The 14,247-nt window shown below is 42.9% G+C and overlaps 1 protein-coding gene across 5 annotated transcripts in view; it reads left to right on the top strand.

Annotated features, from left to right (window-relative positions):
* The window catches only part of ABCC5 (ATP binding cassette subfamily C member 5), a 65,609-nt gene that overhangs the window by 29,318 nt on the left and 22,044 nt on the right, over positions 1–14,247 (top strand). For all 5 annotated transcript variants that reach the window (XM_087725089.1, XM_087725088.1, XM_087725091.1 and 2 more), the window contains 8 exons: positions 2,027–2,175; positions 2,294–2,401; positions 3,952–4,302; positions 6,412–6,483; positions 6,967–7,091; positions 9,074–9,146; positions 10,846–11,049; positions 13,033–13,176. In XM_087725089.1, the coding sequence (XP_087581215.1) occupies positions 2,027–2,175; positions 2,294–2,401; positions 3,952–4,302; positions 6,412–6,483; positions 6,967–7,091; positions 9,074–9,146; positions 10,846–11,049; positions 13,033–13,176 (1,226 nt within the window). The remainder of the gene's footprint in view (positions 1–2,026; positions 2,176–2,293; positions 2,402–3,951; positions 4,303–6,411; positions 6,484–6,966; positions 7,092–9,073; positions 9,147–10,845; positions 11,050–13,032; positions 13,177–14,247) is intronic.

The following is a 14,247-nucleotide window of genomic DNA, read 5'->3' as shown; positions in this document are numbered from 1 at the left end:
GTCTCATTCACGAGTCTTTCTTTTGATTCCTCTTTAAACGGTGAAATGACATATAAATGTTGATGCTGCTGCAAATACTGGATATGCACAAGGGAGAATTGTTTATCTGAAAGTTGAGTCATGGCAACTGGACTTATTTTCTGGCTGGTTTGGGATATTTTGCTGGCCATCCAAGCAGCTTCTTCAGTCTCAATAAGTTGGTTAGGGGAATCTGAGTAGGCATAGAATTGTTGGCATGGGCCAACCACTAAAATTATTAGGAATGTTCTTTCACCAACTTCATGGTTTCTTCCCCAGAGTGGCAATATGTCTATGAAGAGTCTCGGTCATTCAGGTTATTGTTGTTAGTTGCGAAGTCGTGTCCGACCCATCGCGACCTCATGGACAACGTTCCTCCAGGCCTTCCTATCCTCTACCATCCTCTGGAGTCCATTTCTGCTCACGCTGATTGCTTCAGTGACTCCATCCAGCCACCTCATTCTCTGCCGTCCCTTTCTTTTCTTGCCCTCCATCTTTCCCAGCATCAGGCTCTTCGCCAGTGAGTCTTTCTTTCTTCTCATTAGGTGGCCAAAGTATTTGAGTTGCATCTTCAGGATTTGACCTTTTAAAGAGTAGTCAGGGTTGATCTCCTCTAGGATTGACCGGTTTAATTGCATTGCAGCCCAAGGAATTTGCAGGAGTCTTCTCTCCAGCACCAGAGTTCAAAGGCCTCCATTCTTTGACGCTCAGCCTTTCTTATGGTAGAATTGTCTAAAAGTTGAGTCATGGCAACTGCACTTACAAGTAGCCCTTGACTTATGACCACAATTGAGCCCAAGGTTTTTGTGGCTAGGCATGATAGCTATTGGTTTTTGCCCTGTTTTATTACCTTTCTTGCCACCATTAAGTGAATCACTGCAGTGAATCTGGCTTCCCCTTTCACGTTGCTTGTTACAAAATGTGATCACGTAACCCATGGATTCTGCATCATAATATGAGCCCGTTGCCTCCTTTTTTAAATCACATGACTGTTGTGGTCCAGCAGGAGCCGTTGGAGCTGCAAACAGACTCCGATAGTGAGGGGCCCTATGAGTTGGCTCTGGAAGATGTGGAGGACCGTGGACAGGGTTCCGACTCCGAGCAGGGACCAGAGAGGCTGGTTGGCCACCAGGAGGCGCCTGAGGCATGGAGCAGCGGTGAAAGCCAAAGGGAGTGTGCCCATGACGTCAGGCCTTGGAGCAGTGGGGAGGAGATAAGGGAGTTGGTCCCAGACGCCAGGCAGAGGCGGGCAAATAAATGCTGAGAATGCAGATACAGAAGATAATTGGACCCAGGTGGTTGTAATTAGGCTCCTCCCAAGAGAGTATATAAGGAGAGACTTTGGGAGGAGGCTGTTTGCAGGATTCAACTTATATACCAACACTGGAAAAGCTCTTGTGGGTATTTCTTATCTTGGAAGTCTGGATTGCTGCCAAAGTCTTGTCAGTGTGTTAATTTACTGTGAATAAATTGTCTAGCAGTAATCTTTGTATTGGAGTGCCTCCGCGTACGGAGGGGGGGTGTCAGAACACATGACTATGGGGATTCTGCAAAGGTCATGAAAAACTGTGAAACACTGAAAAATAGTTATAAGTCATTTTTTTCAGTTGCAACTTTGAACGGACACTAAATGAACTGTTGTAAGCGAAGGACTGCCAGTATTTTCTTGTTGGTTTGAGAAATTTTGCTTCTTGGATGGGCATCACAAACCAACAACAAAATAAATCCAGTTGCCATAACTCAACTTTCAGGCAATTCTACATGGATGACTGAGAATCTTCATCAAGATTTCTTTGGCTTTCCTACTGTTATTACATTTGCATAGGATAAAACTGAGCTTGCATTTTTGCAGCCAAAAAGGGCCAATCTTTTAAAATATATAAATCTTGCTCCCTTATGCATTTTCCTTTTAGTCCGCTGTAAATATGGTCCCCTGCAGATGACAAAACCACAGTTAACTTGGTAATTAACTTAATCTTCTGCTAATCACTTTGTCTCCTCGTCCCAGAAATCAGAGAGGAAGAACGCAAAATTCTGGAGCGTGCAGGATACTTCCAGAGCATCACTGTGGGAGTGGCACCCATTGTTGTTGTAATAGCTAGTGTGCTAACTTTCTCTGTTCATATGATCCTCGGCTATGATCTCACAGCAGCCCAGGTAATTTCAACCTGAAAGAATACTGTTGCTGTTGCCCATTAACTATAAATTCTTGGATTTACACGGGGCTTCTTATTGCTGCTGCAGTCAAAAATGCTTATTTCCATCTGTGTTTCAGGCTTTTACAGTGGTGACTGTATTCAATTCCATGACTTTTGCTTTGAAAGTCACCCCGTTTTCTGTGAAGTCCTTGTCCGAAGCTTCTGTTGCGGCTGATAGATTTAAAGTAAGTCATCCTTGCCTTGCCGTATTTTACTACTAAGTTGAGCCCCTTTGCATATTTTAAAATACATATTAAGTCTCTTGCTACTTTCATCGCTGTATTCTCACCACAAGGAGCATGAGCTAAACATCCTGAAATTTTACTTGGTGAAAGTTTGCCAAAGTTTGCCATTTTGCTGTATAATACTAACACCCCTAACGTTGGTAATCAATTGCACTCAGTTAACTACCAAGTCAAAGAATAGGATTGCAGTATCTAAATAAATTTAAAGCATGATAACAAAGCATGATGCACACGCATGCAGAATCTCATAGAATGCAACCCACAGCATGCCTTATGATAGCTTACAGGGTCAAATTGCTTGGCAGTGATTTTCATATATATATATATATATTTAAAGTTTTCTATATTTGCTTGTGAGTTGGTGAAGATTTTAGCATGCGCAGTTTATTCAGATGGAAAGCTAGTCTGGCTGTTGGACTTGATTCTTGTCACAGTTACTTTTGAAGTGCATTTCAAAACATAACATGGAACATACTGAGAACAGCCCAACTGAGATGCGTTCTTCAATTTTCATTTTCTCTCTCTCTCTCTCTCTCTCGGTTTCTGAATGTTTGCGGTTCCTCTCTTACTGTGCTTAAACTAGCTAATGTCCAACTTTTTTTCACCATAGAACTATGTTATCAGCAGAAGTATCTACCTGAGATTGCATGAAGGCATTGTATATATGCTTTGAACTGTAAATTGCTTTTAGGTTCTGTCATTTGAATACCCAGGAATTCCATCAAGCAAGCAAACCTTTAGGCCAGTGGAATAATTTTATTATTCTTGGCCACAACAACACTATCATTTTGAAATATGCAGGATGCTAAATCTTAGTTAAAAGAAGGTAGGGAAAGAGGAATCCTTCAGAGAAAACCAGCAATGTTATCTCTTAAGACAGAGGCTTATATAGTTTGCTTATCATTTCAGTGCCAGTCCCATAATTATTCCGGGAGGATGGAAGTCATTAAAGAAATAAGTCTCTTTGGAAATACTCGTTTAACTAACTCAAACTGTGTTTTGATTTTTCTGTGTAAACTGTTGAACGAAGTGTTGAATACTGCAGAATGTTTTTGAAAGACGGATGCAGTGGAAAACGGGACACAGAGGCTCTGGCTTTTAACGATGCTGTTTTGGTCATCAGTGATAACACACCGTCAGATTCCAAAAGCGCCTGCCTTTTGTACAGCAGAGAATTGTGCATTTTTTTTGAGCCTGGGTTGAGCAGTACTCTCGCCCGTTTAAGCTGGTGGCGTTTCTGGCGAACAAAATTTCTCGCCTGCCAAATGAATCCTCCGTCTCTCTGTCTGAGGACCACTGCATTCGTGGGTCAACCAGATCCTTCTGAAGGATCTGGCGTTAGTTTTCACTAATGAGCTACCTTTTGCTCTTCAGCTTCCTCGCACTGTATAGCCTGATGTGTTTTGCTGCGTGAGTGTGCCGTAGACTTGTCCCCCCCTCAGTCTTGACCAGGTGTCTCATCTTTGCACCTCTCTCACAACTCCTATCAGAGTTTGTTTCTAATGGAAGAGGTTCATATGGTAAAGAAAAAACCAGCCAGTCCTCACGCAGCCATACAGATGACAAATGCCACCTTAGCCTGGGAATCCTCCCATGCTAGTGTCCAGAGCTCACCCAAGATGACCCCTAAAATGAAAAAAGGCAAGACGGCCACGGGCACGAAAGACAAGAGGAAGCTGCAGCAACACGAGGGAGGGCAGACCATGTTCCCTGAGCAGAAGGGCCATCTTCTGGTGGACAGCGATGACCCCCCGAGCCCCGAGGAGGAGAACCAGCGCGTCCAGCTTGCGAATGTCCGGCTGCAGAAGGTCCTTTACAACATTGACCTGGAAATTGAGAAGGTGAGGAAGTATTTCCCTCCTCTCTCCATCTCTCTCTCTCTCCCTATCTCTCTCTCTCTCTCCATCTCTCTCTCTCTCCCCATCTCTCTCTCTCCCCATCTCTCTCTCTCTCTCTCCCTCTCTCTCTCTATCTCCATCTCTCCCCATCTCTCTCCCGATCTCTCTCTCTCTCCCCATCTCTCCTCCCACTCTTTATTTTTGTTGCTGTGGTTCCTGTTTTATTTTTAGCGCCCTGTTGACGGCTATCAAGAGTCATTTGATACGCATTGCAGTGCATTGGCACATGATGTTCACTTGGGCTTCTTGCTGAGGGTGGAATGCCCCCACTGACTCCTTTCTTTCCTTGGCCATTTGCAGCCACAGACAACTATTACGTACCGGTAGTCTTCGACATACGACCACGATTGAGCCCAAAATGTTTGTGGCGAAGAAAAACATTTGTTGAGTGAACTTTGCCCCAATTTGTGGTCTTTCTTGTCACGGTCGTTAAGTGAATCGCTGCAGTTGTTAGTAACATGGTCGTTAAGTGAATCCTTCCCATTGACTCGGTTTGACTCAGGAGGTCACAAAAGGTGATCCCATGACCCTGAGACACAACAACCGTCATAAATATGAGTTAAAAAAGAGCCGAGGTGGCGCAGTGAATAGGGTGCAGTACTGCAGGCCACTTCAGCTGACTGCTATCTGCAGTTCAGCGGTTCAAATCTCACCGGCTCAAAGGTTGACTCAGCCTTCCATCCTTCCGAGGTGGGTAAAATGAGGACCCAGACTGTGGGGGCGATATGCTGGCTCTGTAAACCGCTTAGAGAGGGCTGAAAGCCCTATGAAGCGGTATATAAGTCTAACTTGCTATTGCTATTGCTATTGCTATTGCTATAGTTGCCAAGCATCCTTATGTTGATCATGTGATCGCGGGGTGGCTGCAATGGCCGTAAGTGTGAAGAATGGTCATAAGCCACTTTTTTCAGTGTTGCTGTAACTTTGAATGGTCACTAAATGAACCGCTTTTAAGTCAAGGACTTCGGTTAGTTTACTGCCTAAACACAGGATACACTATGCTTATTCTTAGCCGTTGAATGGATTGTTGATGCCTCCGGAAGTAATGGTGGGCATTGCACAATACACTTCTATTCATTTAATGACTGCGTTCCAAGTTACAACAGCCCTGGAAAAAAAAAGACATAACTATTTTCCAGACTTACAACCGTTGCAGCATTTCCACAGTCACGTGATCAGAATTCAGATGTGTGACAACCGGCTCATATTTAGGTTGGGGGGGGGGTCACATGATCCCATTTTGTGACCTTCTGGCAAGCAAAGTCAGTGGGAGCCAGATTCACTTAACGACCATGTTCCTAACTTAATTGCAGGGATTCGCTGAAGATCTGGGACAAGAAAGGTAAAAAAAAAAATCGGGCAAAACTCCCTTGTCAACTCTCTTGCTCAGCAACAATAATTTCAGGGTCGACTGTGGTCATAAGTAGAGAACTACTTGTACTATGGCCTCAACTAACCAGCTATTTGCCAGCTGAAGGAAAGACTGGCAGATACCGATAACCCTAGGCTATCTAAGGACAAGTTTGCCCTTTGTGTTGCGAAATTATTTTCAGCACAATGAACTATTTATCCTCCGAAGAGTTGGGCACACAGCGGGGATATGCTGGAGCAACAGTTTTATCTGAGATTAGTTCTGATAATATTTGGCAGCTGCATTTTCATCTATTTATTTATGCAAAGACGTCTGTTCTGCTTGACTTCAAACAACGCAGGTCACCAGTTTGAGAAAGGGAAAGTTCAAATTGATTCCTTTCAGTGGCAATCGGCCTCCTTGAGGGCAGGAGGACTGGGAAATCTCCACAGGATTTGGCTATCCATTTAGTACAGTTTTCCTTTCAAGGAGGCGTTGGCTGCTGGTCATCCGAGCAACCCCCCCCCCCCCCAAATGTTATGCTCAGGACTGCAGGAAATAATGTATTCATCCATTAATATTACGTATAGTAATTGGATTTCATTTAATGTTTATTAAATAATTGGGTGGTAAATAGCATTACTTTCTTGCGTGCTTCGCCATGCACTAATTTTTCTTCCCCTTTTGCTGATCCAATCTAGGGGAAACTTGTTGGGATATGTGGCAGCGTGGGGAGTGGGAAAACCTCCCTCATTTCAGCCATTTTGGGACAGGTGAGATACCACTGGTCTTTTAAAAACCTATTTTTAAAAACCTCCAAGGTCCCTTCCAACTCTGCTATTGTTTTGTATTGTATTATTGTATTATTGTGTGCCTGTGTGTGTTTTTATAAAAAGTATTTTGGGGAAAAAAGGAAGGGCTATAAAGTTGACGCTTTTGCAAGAATGTCTTTTGGGATGTGATCGTTTGACCTGTCTCCAGAAGTGGGAGGTGGAAGAGGGAAAGAAGATCTGAGAGGGAGGGGCGGACATTTATAAGACTTTAAAGGGTCCTTGGTGCTCTCCTAGCTTGGTTGTTTCCTTGAGGACGTTTCTAGCCTTTCATTACTTAATTTGGTAATGAAACACCCACAAGAAGACAACCTAGCTCGGAGAGCACCAAGGAGCCCTCATTTCAACCCTGAGCTACAAATATTCTCCTTTATCGATGCGACTTGGAGTGGGTATCTTTGATGGGCCTGTTGTCATTGTTTTCAGATGACGTTATTGGAAGGCAGCATTGCTGTGGATGGGAACTTTGCTTACGTGGCCCAGCAGGCCTGGATTCTCAATGCCACGCTTAGAGACAACATCCTTTTTGGGAAGGAGTTTGAAGAAGAAAGGTTGGTCTGCTGGAGTTCCATGCACTTTCTCTCGCAATGCAGAGAGGTGGGGAAAGGCTGATGGGTGGAGGCTGGTCCTGAACTGGCCTTGCAGCTGTTCCGGCTGGATAGTTTACATCTGATAACAAGACTGTGATTTCCGGACTGCACTTCCCTTACGGTGGATATCTTGGTTGCGCTGAAATAAAACATTGGTCCAGGCCCTTTGTAACACAAAGCTATGATTTAGTATTAAATACATGAGACTTAGGGGTATGATAGCTCGGTGGTTAAAAACGCTGAAACTATCTGCTGGAAAAGCGAACAGCCTGGGTTCGAGCCCCGAGCCTCCAGGATGGGGTGAGCGCCTGTTCCTTGCCCCAGGTTCTGCCCACCAAGCAATTTGAAAGCATGCAAATGCAAATAGATAAGTAGGTACCACTTCAGTGGGAAGATAACAATGTTCCCTGCATCTTGGCATATAATTATGCTGGCCATATGCCCGTGGAAGTGTCTTCGGACAACACTGTCCTAAGAAACAGAGATGAGCACTGCCCATGAGAGTTGGTGAGCTTGAACTGAGCACTGGAGCCGCTTATCTTCCATTCTTCCCAGCTGGGAGGAAGTCTTTAAACCCCCGATTTTCCCTAATCCCTGGCTTATAATTTCACTGCATCACGGGAGTTGTGGCTTTAGCCAACCTCTTCACAAAACGGAGAGTGCTTTTCAAACATTATTTTTTGGGCACAGCTAAGAACTTGGTAGGAATCACTGATAAATCAGTGAGATATAATATAGTGTAGAGTTGAAGGTATTGGATTGGGAGCAAGGAAACTGAGGGTGATGTGGACACTGAACCACAGAAACTCCTGACTATGAGTCAGTCATCCTCTCTCAGCCCAGCCTACCTTGCAGAATTGTGCCACGTTTAATATAAGCCCCTAATAAGTAAAAAAAAAAAGAGTAAACACTAAATTAGAATCCAATGAGAAAGAGTTTGGTGTAAAAGTTAAGACAACTGGCTAGAAACCATGAGATTGGGAGCTTCCAGGCTTGTTTTGAGTGACCTTCAGCCAGTCTCTCTTCCTCAGCCTAGAAAGAAGGCGTGGGCAAACTGCTTGAAAAAGGTTTGCCAAGAGAAACCGCAGAGAGCTGCCCAGGGAGTTTGCAGGAAACGACACTAACTTGAACACACAAATGCACACAAAAAAACCCCCCATAAACTTGGCAGGAATTTTCCTCCCCGGCCACTGAAAGAGGGTGGAGGTGAAATAAATGTTATACAAAATTATAATACAGCATTATGTAAGAGCCAGCCTGATATTCCATCATTGAAAATGCAACTGATGTTACAAGTCAGTTTTGAGCCAATAACCTTCTTTATTTCCCATTGTGCTCACCAGTCACGTATATTGTTATTAGTTGCAAAGTCATGTCCGGCCCATTGCGACCCCACGGTTAACGTTCCTCCAGGCCATCTTGTCCTCTACCATCCTCTGGAGTCCATTTAAGCTCATGCCTACTGCTTCAGGGACTCTATTCTCTGCCTTCCCCTTCGTCTTTTGCCCTCAGTCTTTCCCAGCATGAGGCTCTTCTGCAGTGAGTCCTTCCTTTCTTCTCATTAGGTGGCCAAAGTCTTTGAGTTTCCTCTTCAGGATCTGGCCTCCTAAAGAGCAGTCAGGGTTGATCTCCTCCAGGACTGACCGGTTGGATGGCCTTGCAGTCCAAGGGACTCGCAGTCACGTATCTATTTCAAAGCAATTAGTTAATTGGCCTAACAGTCACAATTCAACCTGACAAAACCAGATAAATTTCTAAATCTCCCAATAGGACAGACCTGTGTCTGGCTTAGATTTTCTAAACATTGTCTTTCACTCTTTAAACAGACCCTGGGAAAATGCTATTGGGGCAGACTTAGTCCCAATTAATTTAGTCCCAATTAACTATTCACGGCTTTTTAAAAATACGTATGTCCATCTATACATATATATGTATATATTTAGGTACAATATGGTGTTGAATGATTGCTGTCTCCGACCTGATCTGGCTATCCTGCCAAACGGGGATCTGACCGAGGTAAGAACCTTGCTTGAACACATCAGCCCCCCAATTCTAGGAGACCCTTCTGTAGAGGGAAAATGTGTGACATCCTTAGGAGTTGATAAACAGCCTTGCTTGTTAACTTCGTGACACCTTAACTACTCAATATGTAATCAGACTCTAAAATATGAGACCTGTTTACCAACCATGTCGTTAATGGTTTTGTGGGTTAATGTGGGGCAGGAAAGACCAGGTCCACATGTGAAGGTCTAATTAAATTAATTTATAGCTAGTCATGCCTGTGTACTGAAATCTTCTCAACTAATGCTCAGCACCTGCTTGGAGTCAAATAGAATGGAATAGAATTCTTTATTGGCCAAGAGTGATTGGACAACAAGTAATTTGTCTTTGGTGCATATGTGCGCTCAGTGCACATAAAAAGACAAGACACATTCGTCAAGAATCATAAGGTACAAACACTTAATGATACAAATAAGCACTCAGGAAACAGTCAATATCAATATCAATTGTAAGGATACAAGCCACAAAGTTACAGTCCTGCAGTCATAAGTGGGAGGAGATGGGTGATAGGGACGATGAGAAGACTAATAGTAATAATAATGCAGCCTTAGTGAATAGTTTGACAGTGGTGAGGGAATTATTTGTTTAGCAAATAAGAGTCATGGGAATTCAAGGAAAGTTAGACTTAATTCATTTGTGGCTATGTAGGGATTCTAGGCTGATCCCTCTTTTAACGCCACCCACAGGTTCCGCCACTCTTTCTCTTACAGTTATTTCACAAAATAATAATTAGGTCATGTCCTTGTTACACTTTGAGGAGAGGAATCTCAAAATTAAGTGCTTTGTCAACTGCTGTGGGAGAAAGATGGCTAGTTTCCAAATTTGTAAATAAAATTTGTAAATAAATTATGTTTCTCTTGATAAAAAAAGGTAGATTACCTTAAGTGAGGGGTGAGTTTGGTAAGGTATTTATTGCTAAGGAAAGATTATTTTCTGGAAAGAGCAGGTTCTGTTTGTTGTTTCAAGTTAAACTCAATTGATGGAAATATTATAAAGCATTTTTTGAATGGCAGCACCCAAATTGTACAATTTTCTCCCAGAGAAGCAAGGGTCAGCTCCATCTTTGGAGGTTTTTAGGTAATAAAAAAACATCCCTGCTTTAAATGTATTTGAAATCCTTATTTTATTCCTGTCTGCTTTTTTAGAAGGATGGTTTTCATTTCATTTGCTAATTTCTTAGGGTCAGAAGGTAGTTGAAGAGACTTTCTAATAATTGATCAAATACTTTTGAATGTTGCCGTGGGTGCACTTCCTGCTTCTCATTTCAGTTGAATTGTAAAATTATGTAACTGCATTGAAATGAGTTGGATGCCCATCAAGTGATTATCGTTGCTGTTTTTTAAATAGGCATCTGCTGTTTCTGTCAATTATATTTTATGTTTCTGTTGTTTTCAAATATATTTGTCTCTCTCGCATTCTTTAAGTAAATAATAGGTTACAGTACTAGATAGTTTGAGCCTGTAGAATCTTTGGCTTTGAATCTTTGCTATAAAATTCAGTAAATGGTTTCCAGTAAGTTACGACTATTTGAATTCTGCTAATTATTGGAATCCTGCTTTGAGTTTTGGACAAATGACAGGATTGATAAATAAGGAATGAAGAAGGTCTTAACTGATGACCAAACAAATATTTGAACAAGGCATGTTTTATTTAGATTGGTGACCGGGGCGCAAACTTGAGTGGGGGGCAGCGCCAACGGATCAGCATTGCCCGCGCGCTGTACAGCGACAAGAGCATCTTCATCCTCGATGACCCTTTGAGTGCCTTAGATGCCCATGTTGGAAACCACATCTTCAACAGTGCCATCCGAAAGCACCTGAAGTCCAAAACGGTTCTTTTCATCACACATCAGCTCCAGGTATGCTGAGAGTGTTACCTTGCTCTGTTCTGCTCAGGATTTCATGGGCTGAATAAATGTAACTTCTGCTGTTCAGAGTAGGTCTTAATTTAATCAACCCGCGAGCGATCGTGGGTGCACCTCATTTCACCCACGTAACACCTATCCTCCGTGAGCTGCACTGGCTGCCTGTTGATCTCCGGGTGCGCTTCAAGGTGCTACTTGTCACCTACAAAGCCCTTCATGGTATTGGATCTCTGTACTTGAGAGACCGCCTACTGCCAATTACTTCCACTAGGCCAATAAGATCCCATAGATTAGGCCTCCTCCAAATTCCATCAGCCGGTCAATGTCGACTGGCAACTACTCGGAGGAGAGTCTTCTCTGTGGCTGCTCCGACCCTATGGAACGAACTCCCCATGGAGATTCGTACCCTCACCACCCTCCAGACCTTCCGCATAGCACTTAAAACCTGGCTGTCCCGACAGGCCTGGGGCTAAAGACTTCAACCCCACCTGAATAGTATGACTGTTCTGCTTTTTAACGATGTATTGTCTTCATGTGTGTACTTGTCTTGTCCTTCCCTCCCCCTGAATTGTGAGCCACCCTGAGTCCCCTCAGGGAAAAGGGCGGCATACAAATAAAGTATATTCTATTCTATTCTATTCTAATTGGGTTACAGCCTCACAGAAGAAGTAAAAATACAGAGGATTTTAGCCTGTGTATTTGAGAGTCAACAGCAGCCAAGAGTGAGAAGGAAAAGCCAGCAATTTGTTAACTGATATATAAAAGTGTATATCCTGCATTTTCAGTTCGCGCAGGTAGTCCTTGACTTACAGTCATTTATTTAGTGACCATTTGAAGTTACGACACTGATAAAAAGTGAGTTACGATCGGTTTTCATACTTAGAACTGTTACAGCATCCTCATGGTCATGTGATCAAAAATTGAATGCTTGGCTTGGCTAGATTTGCTTAATCCTCAGTGATTCACTTAACAGCTGCAGTGATTCACTTAACAACTGTGGCAAGAAAGGTTGCAAAATGAGGCTATACTCACTTAATGACTGCCTTGCTTAGTGGAAATTCTGGGCTCAATTGTGGTTGTACGTTGAGGTCTACCTGTATGGACTGTTTATATCCAAATTATTATGGGGTGAAATTACCGAATTTTTCAGAGTATAAGACGCACCCTTTTCCCTCAAAAAAGAGGTGAAAATCGGGGTGCGTCTTATACGCTGAATACAGCATTTTTGTCCTCCCAAAACCCTGCCTCCTTTGCAAAAATAGTTGTGCAGAGCCTTTAGGAGGCTTCCAGAGTGCTCCTGGGGGCTGGGGAAGGCAAAAATCGGGCCATTTTTTCCTCGTTTTTGCCCCAGGAACACTCTGGAAGCCTCCTAAAGGCTATGCATGCCTTTTTTCTTTTTTTTTGACAAAAAGGGGCCCGTTTTTGGGAGGTCTGTAGAGTGCAAAAACTTCTTTTTTTTTAATTTGCCTCTTCAAAATCTTGGTGCGTCCTATACTCCGGCATGTCTTATACTCCAAAAAATACGGGTAATTTTCCCATGTGAAGAGAGGTTACAGGAGTGGGTGCTTCCATGTTTAGAAGAATCTAATGGCTTATTTAACAGGCCTGAGATTCTCTGCTAAAGAGACAGAAAGCTGCCCCAAGATAAATTGATGTAAACATTGCTTCTGCACATAATCAGATGTGTTATTAAACCCATCTGCCTTGCACAGTTGCGATAGTGACTAGTATAAAGGAAAGTGAAAATGGAGGGGATTTAGGAAGAGGAAATCTCATGGCTTAGAGACTTGCATGATGAATTGGGTGGCCATCCTGAATGAATGAACAATTGAATAGAAACATAGAAAACTGACAGCAGAAAAAGACTTACCGGCCTCTTGAGAGGGCCTTTTTTGTTTTCTTTTATTTATGCATTTAAAAAAAAATAGTCTAATGATCTCTCCACCTCACCATGAGTGTCCCTCTTCTTTTTATCAGTATCTTGTGGATTGCGATGAGATGATTTTCATGAAGGAAGGTTGCATCACTGAGAGGGGAAGCCATGAAGACTTGATGAATCTGAACGGTGACTATGCAGCCAACTTCAATAGCTTGCAGCTGGGAGAAACACCACACATTGAGGTATTTATTTTTGGTGCTACGATTCTTGCCCTAAGGAAAAATAAAGTTATTAAAGCAAATTATCCTAAAGACCAAATAACTTGTTATTTGTTACAAGCTATTCATGTAATAGCAAAATTATTGTGTCAGCTTCAGTGGTGGGTTTCAAAAATTGTTTGAACCTACTCTGTGGGTGTGGCCTCCTTTGTGGGAGTGGCTTGCCACCCATGTGACTGGATGGGAGTGGCTTGCCACCCATGTGACCGGATGGGAGTGGCTTGCTGCCCATGTGACCGGATGGGAGTGGCTTGCCCCCCATGTGACCTGATATGAAGATCCCGACGACCCTTGTCAGAACCACCTTAAATTACCTCACACACAGCACTGGCATTCATAAGAATAGGATGTAAACTTGTTTTTTAAAAGGCATCTTTGGTTTGCGTTAAAACAACTTCAACACACACAATGTTCTGGTTGCACCACAAACGCAGTAGTCATCCTTACCTTTCACAGAGGCACTGAGATTTATAAATATGAGCATGATAGTGTAGAATAATCCTATCCAAGGACCAGTGGTGGCTTTCAAAAAAAATTTCGGAAGCTCTTCTGTAGGTGTGGCCTGCTTTCCGGGTCCACTGGTGGAACCTCTTCTAACCGGTTCGGTAGATTTGACGAACCGGTTCTACCGAATAGGTGCAAACTGGTAGGAACCCACCTCTGGTCAGATTGTAATATGTCTTCTGAACCACCCAGGTTTCCACATACTTGGACAATCTGCCAAGATGAAGGCTGGGTAAACCTCTGACTTCTGTCAATCACCAGCCGGATTCCTGATATTAATCTCAACAAAGGAGAATATTTGCAGCTCAGGGGATGACATGAGGTGCTCTCTGAGCTTGGTTGTTTTCTTACAGGTGTTCTAGATTTTTCATTACCCAAACTAGGTAACATCGTCAGACTGATGTTACCTAGTTTGGGTAATGATGTTAATGTCTTTGTTTTAGTAGTTTACCTAGTTGTTGCTGTCATGCACTTCAAAGAACAAATTTACAGTAAACATTGAGGTATTTATTTTTGGTGCTACGATTCTTG

The sequence above is a fragment of the Thamnophis sirtalis genome, unplaced genomic scaffold, assembly GCF_051295495.1.
Source record: "Thamnophis sirtalis isolate CommonGarterSnake01/CBP01778 unplaced genomic scaffold, rThaSir2_p1.2 scaffold_11, whole genome shotgun sequence".
Lineage (NCBI taxonomy): Eukaryota > Metazoa > Chordata > Lepidosauria > Squamata > Natricidae > Thamnophis > Thamnophis sirtalis.
This window is presented reverse-complemented; position numbering and strand designations above follow the sequence as displayed.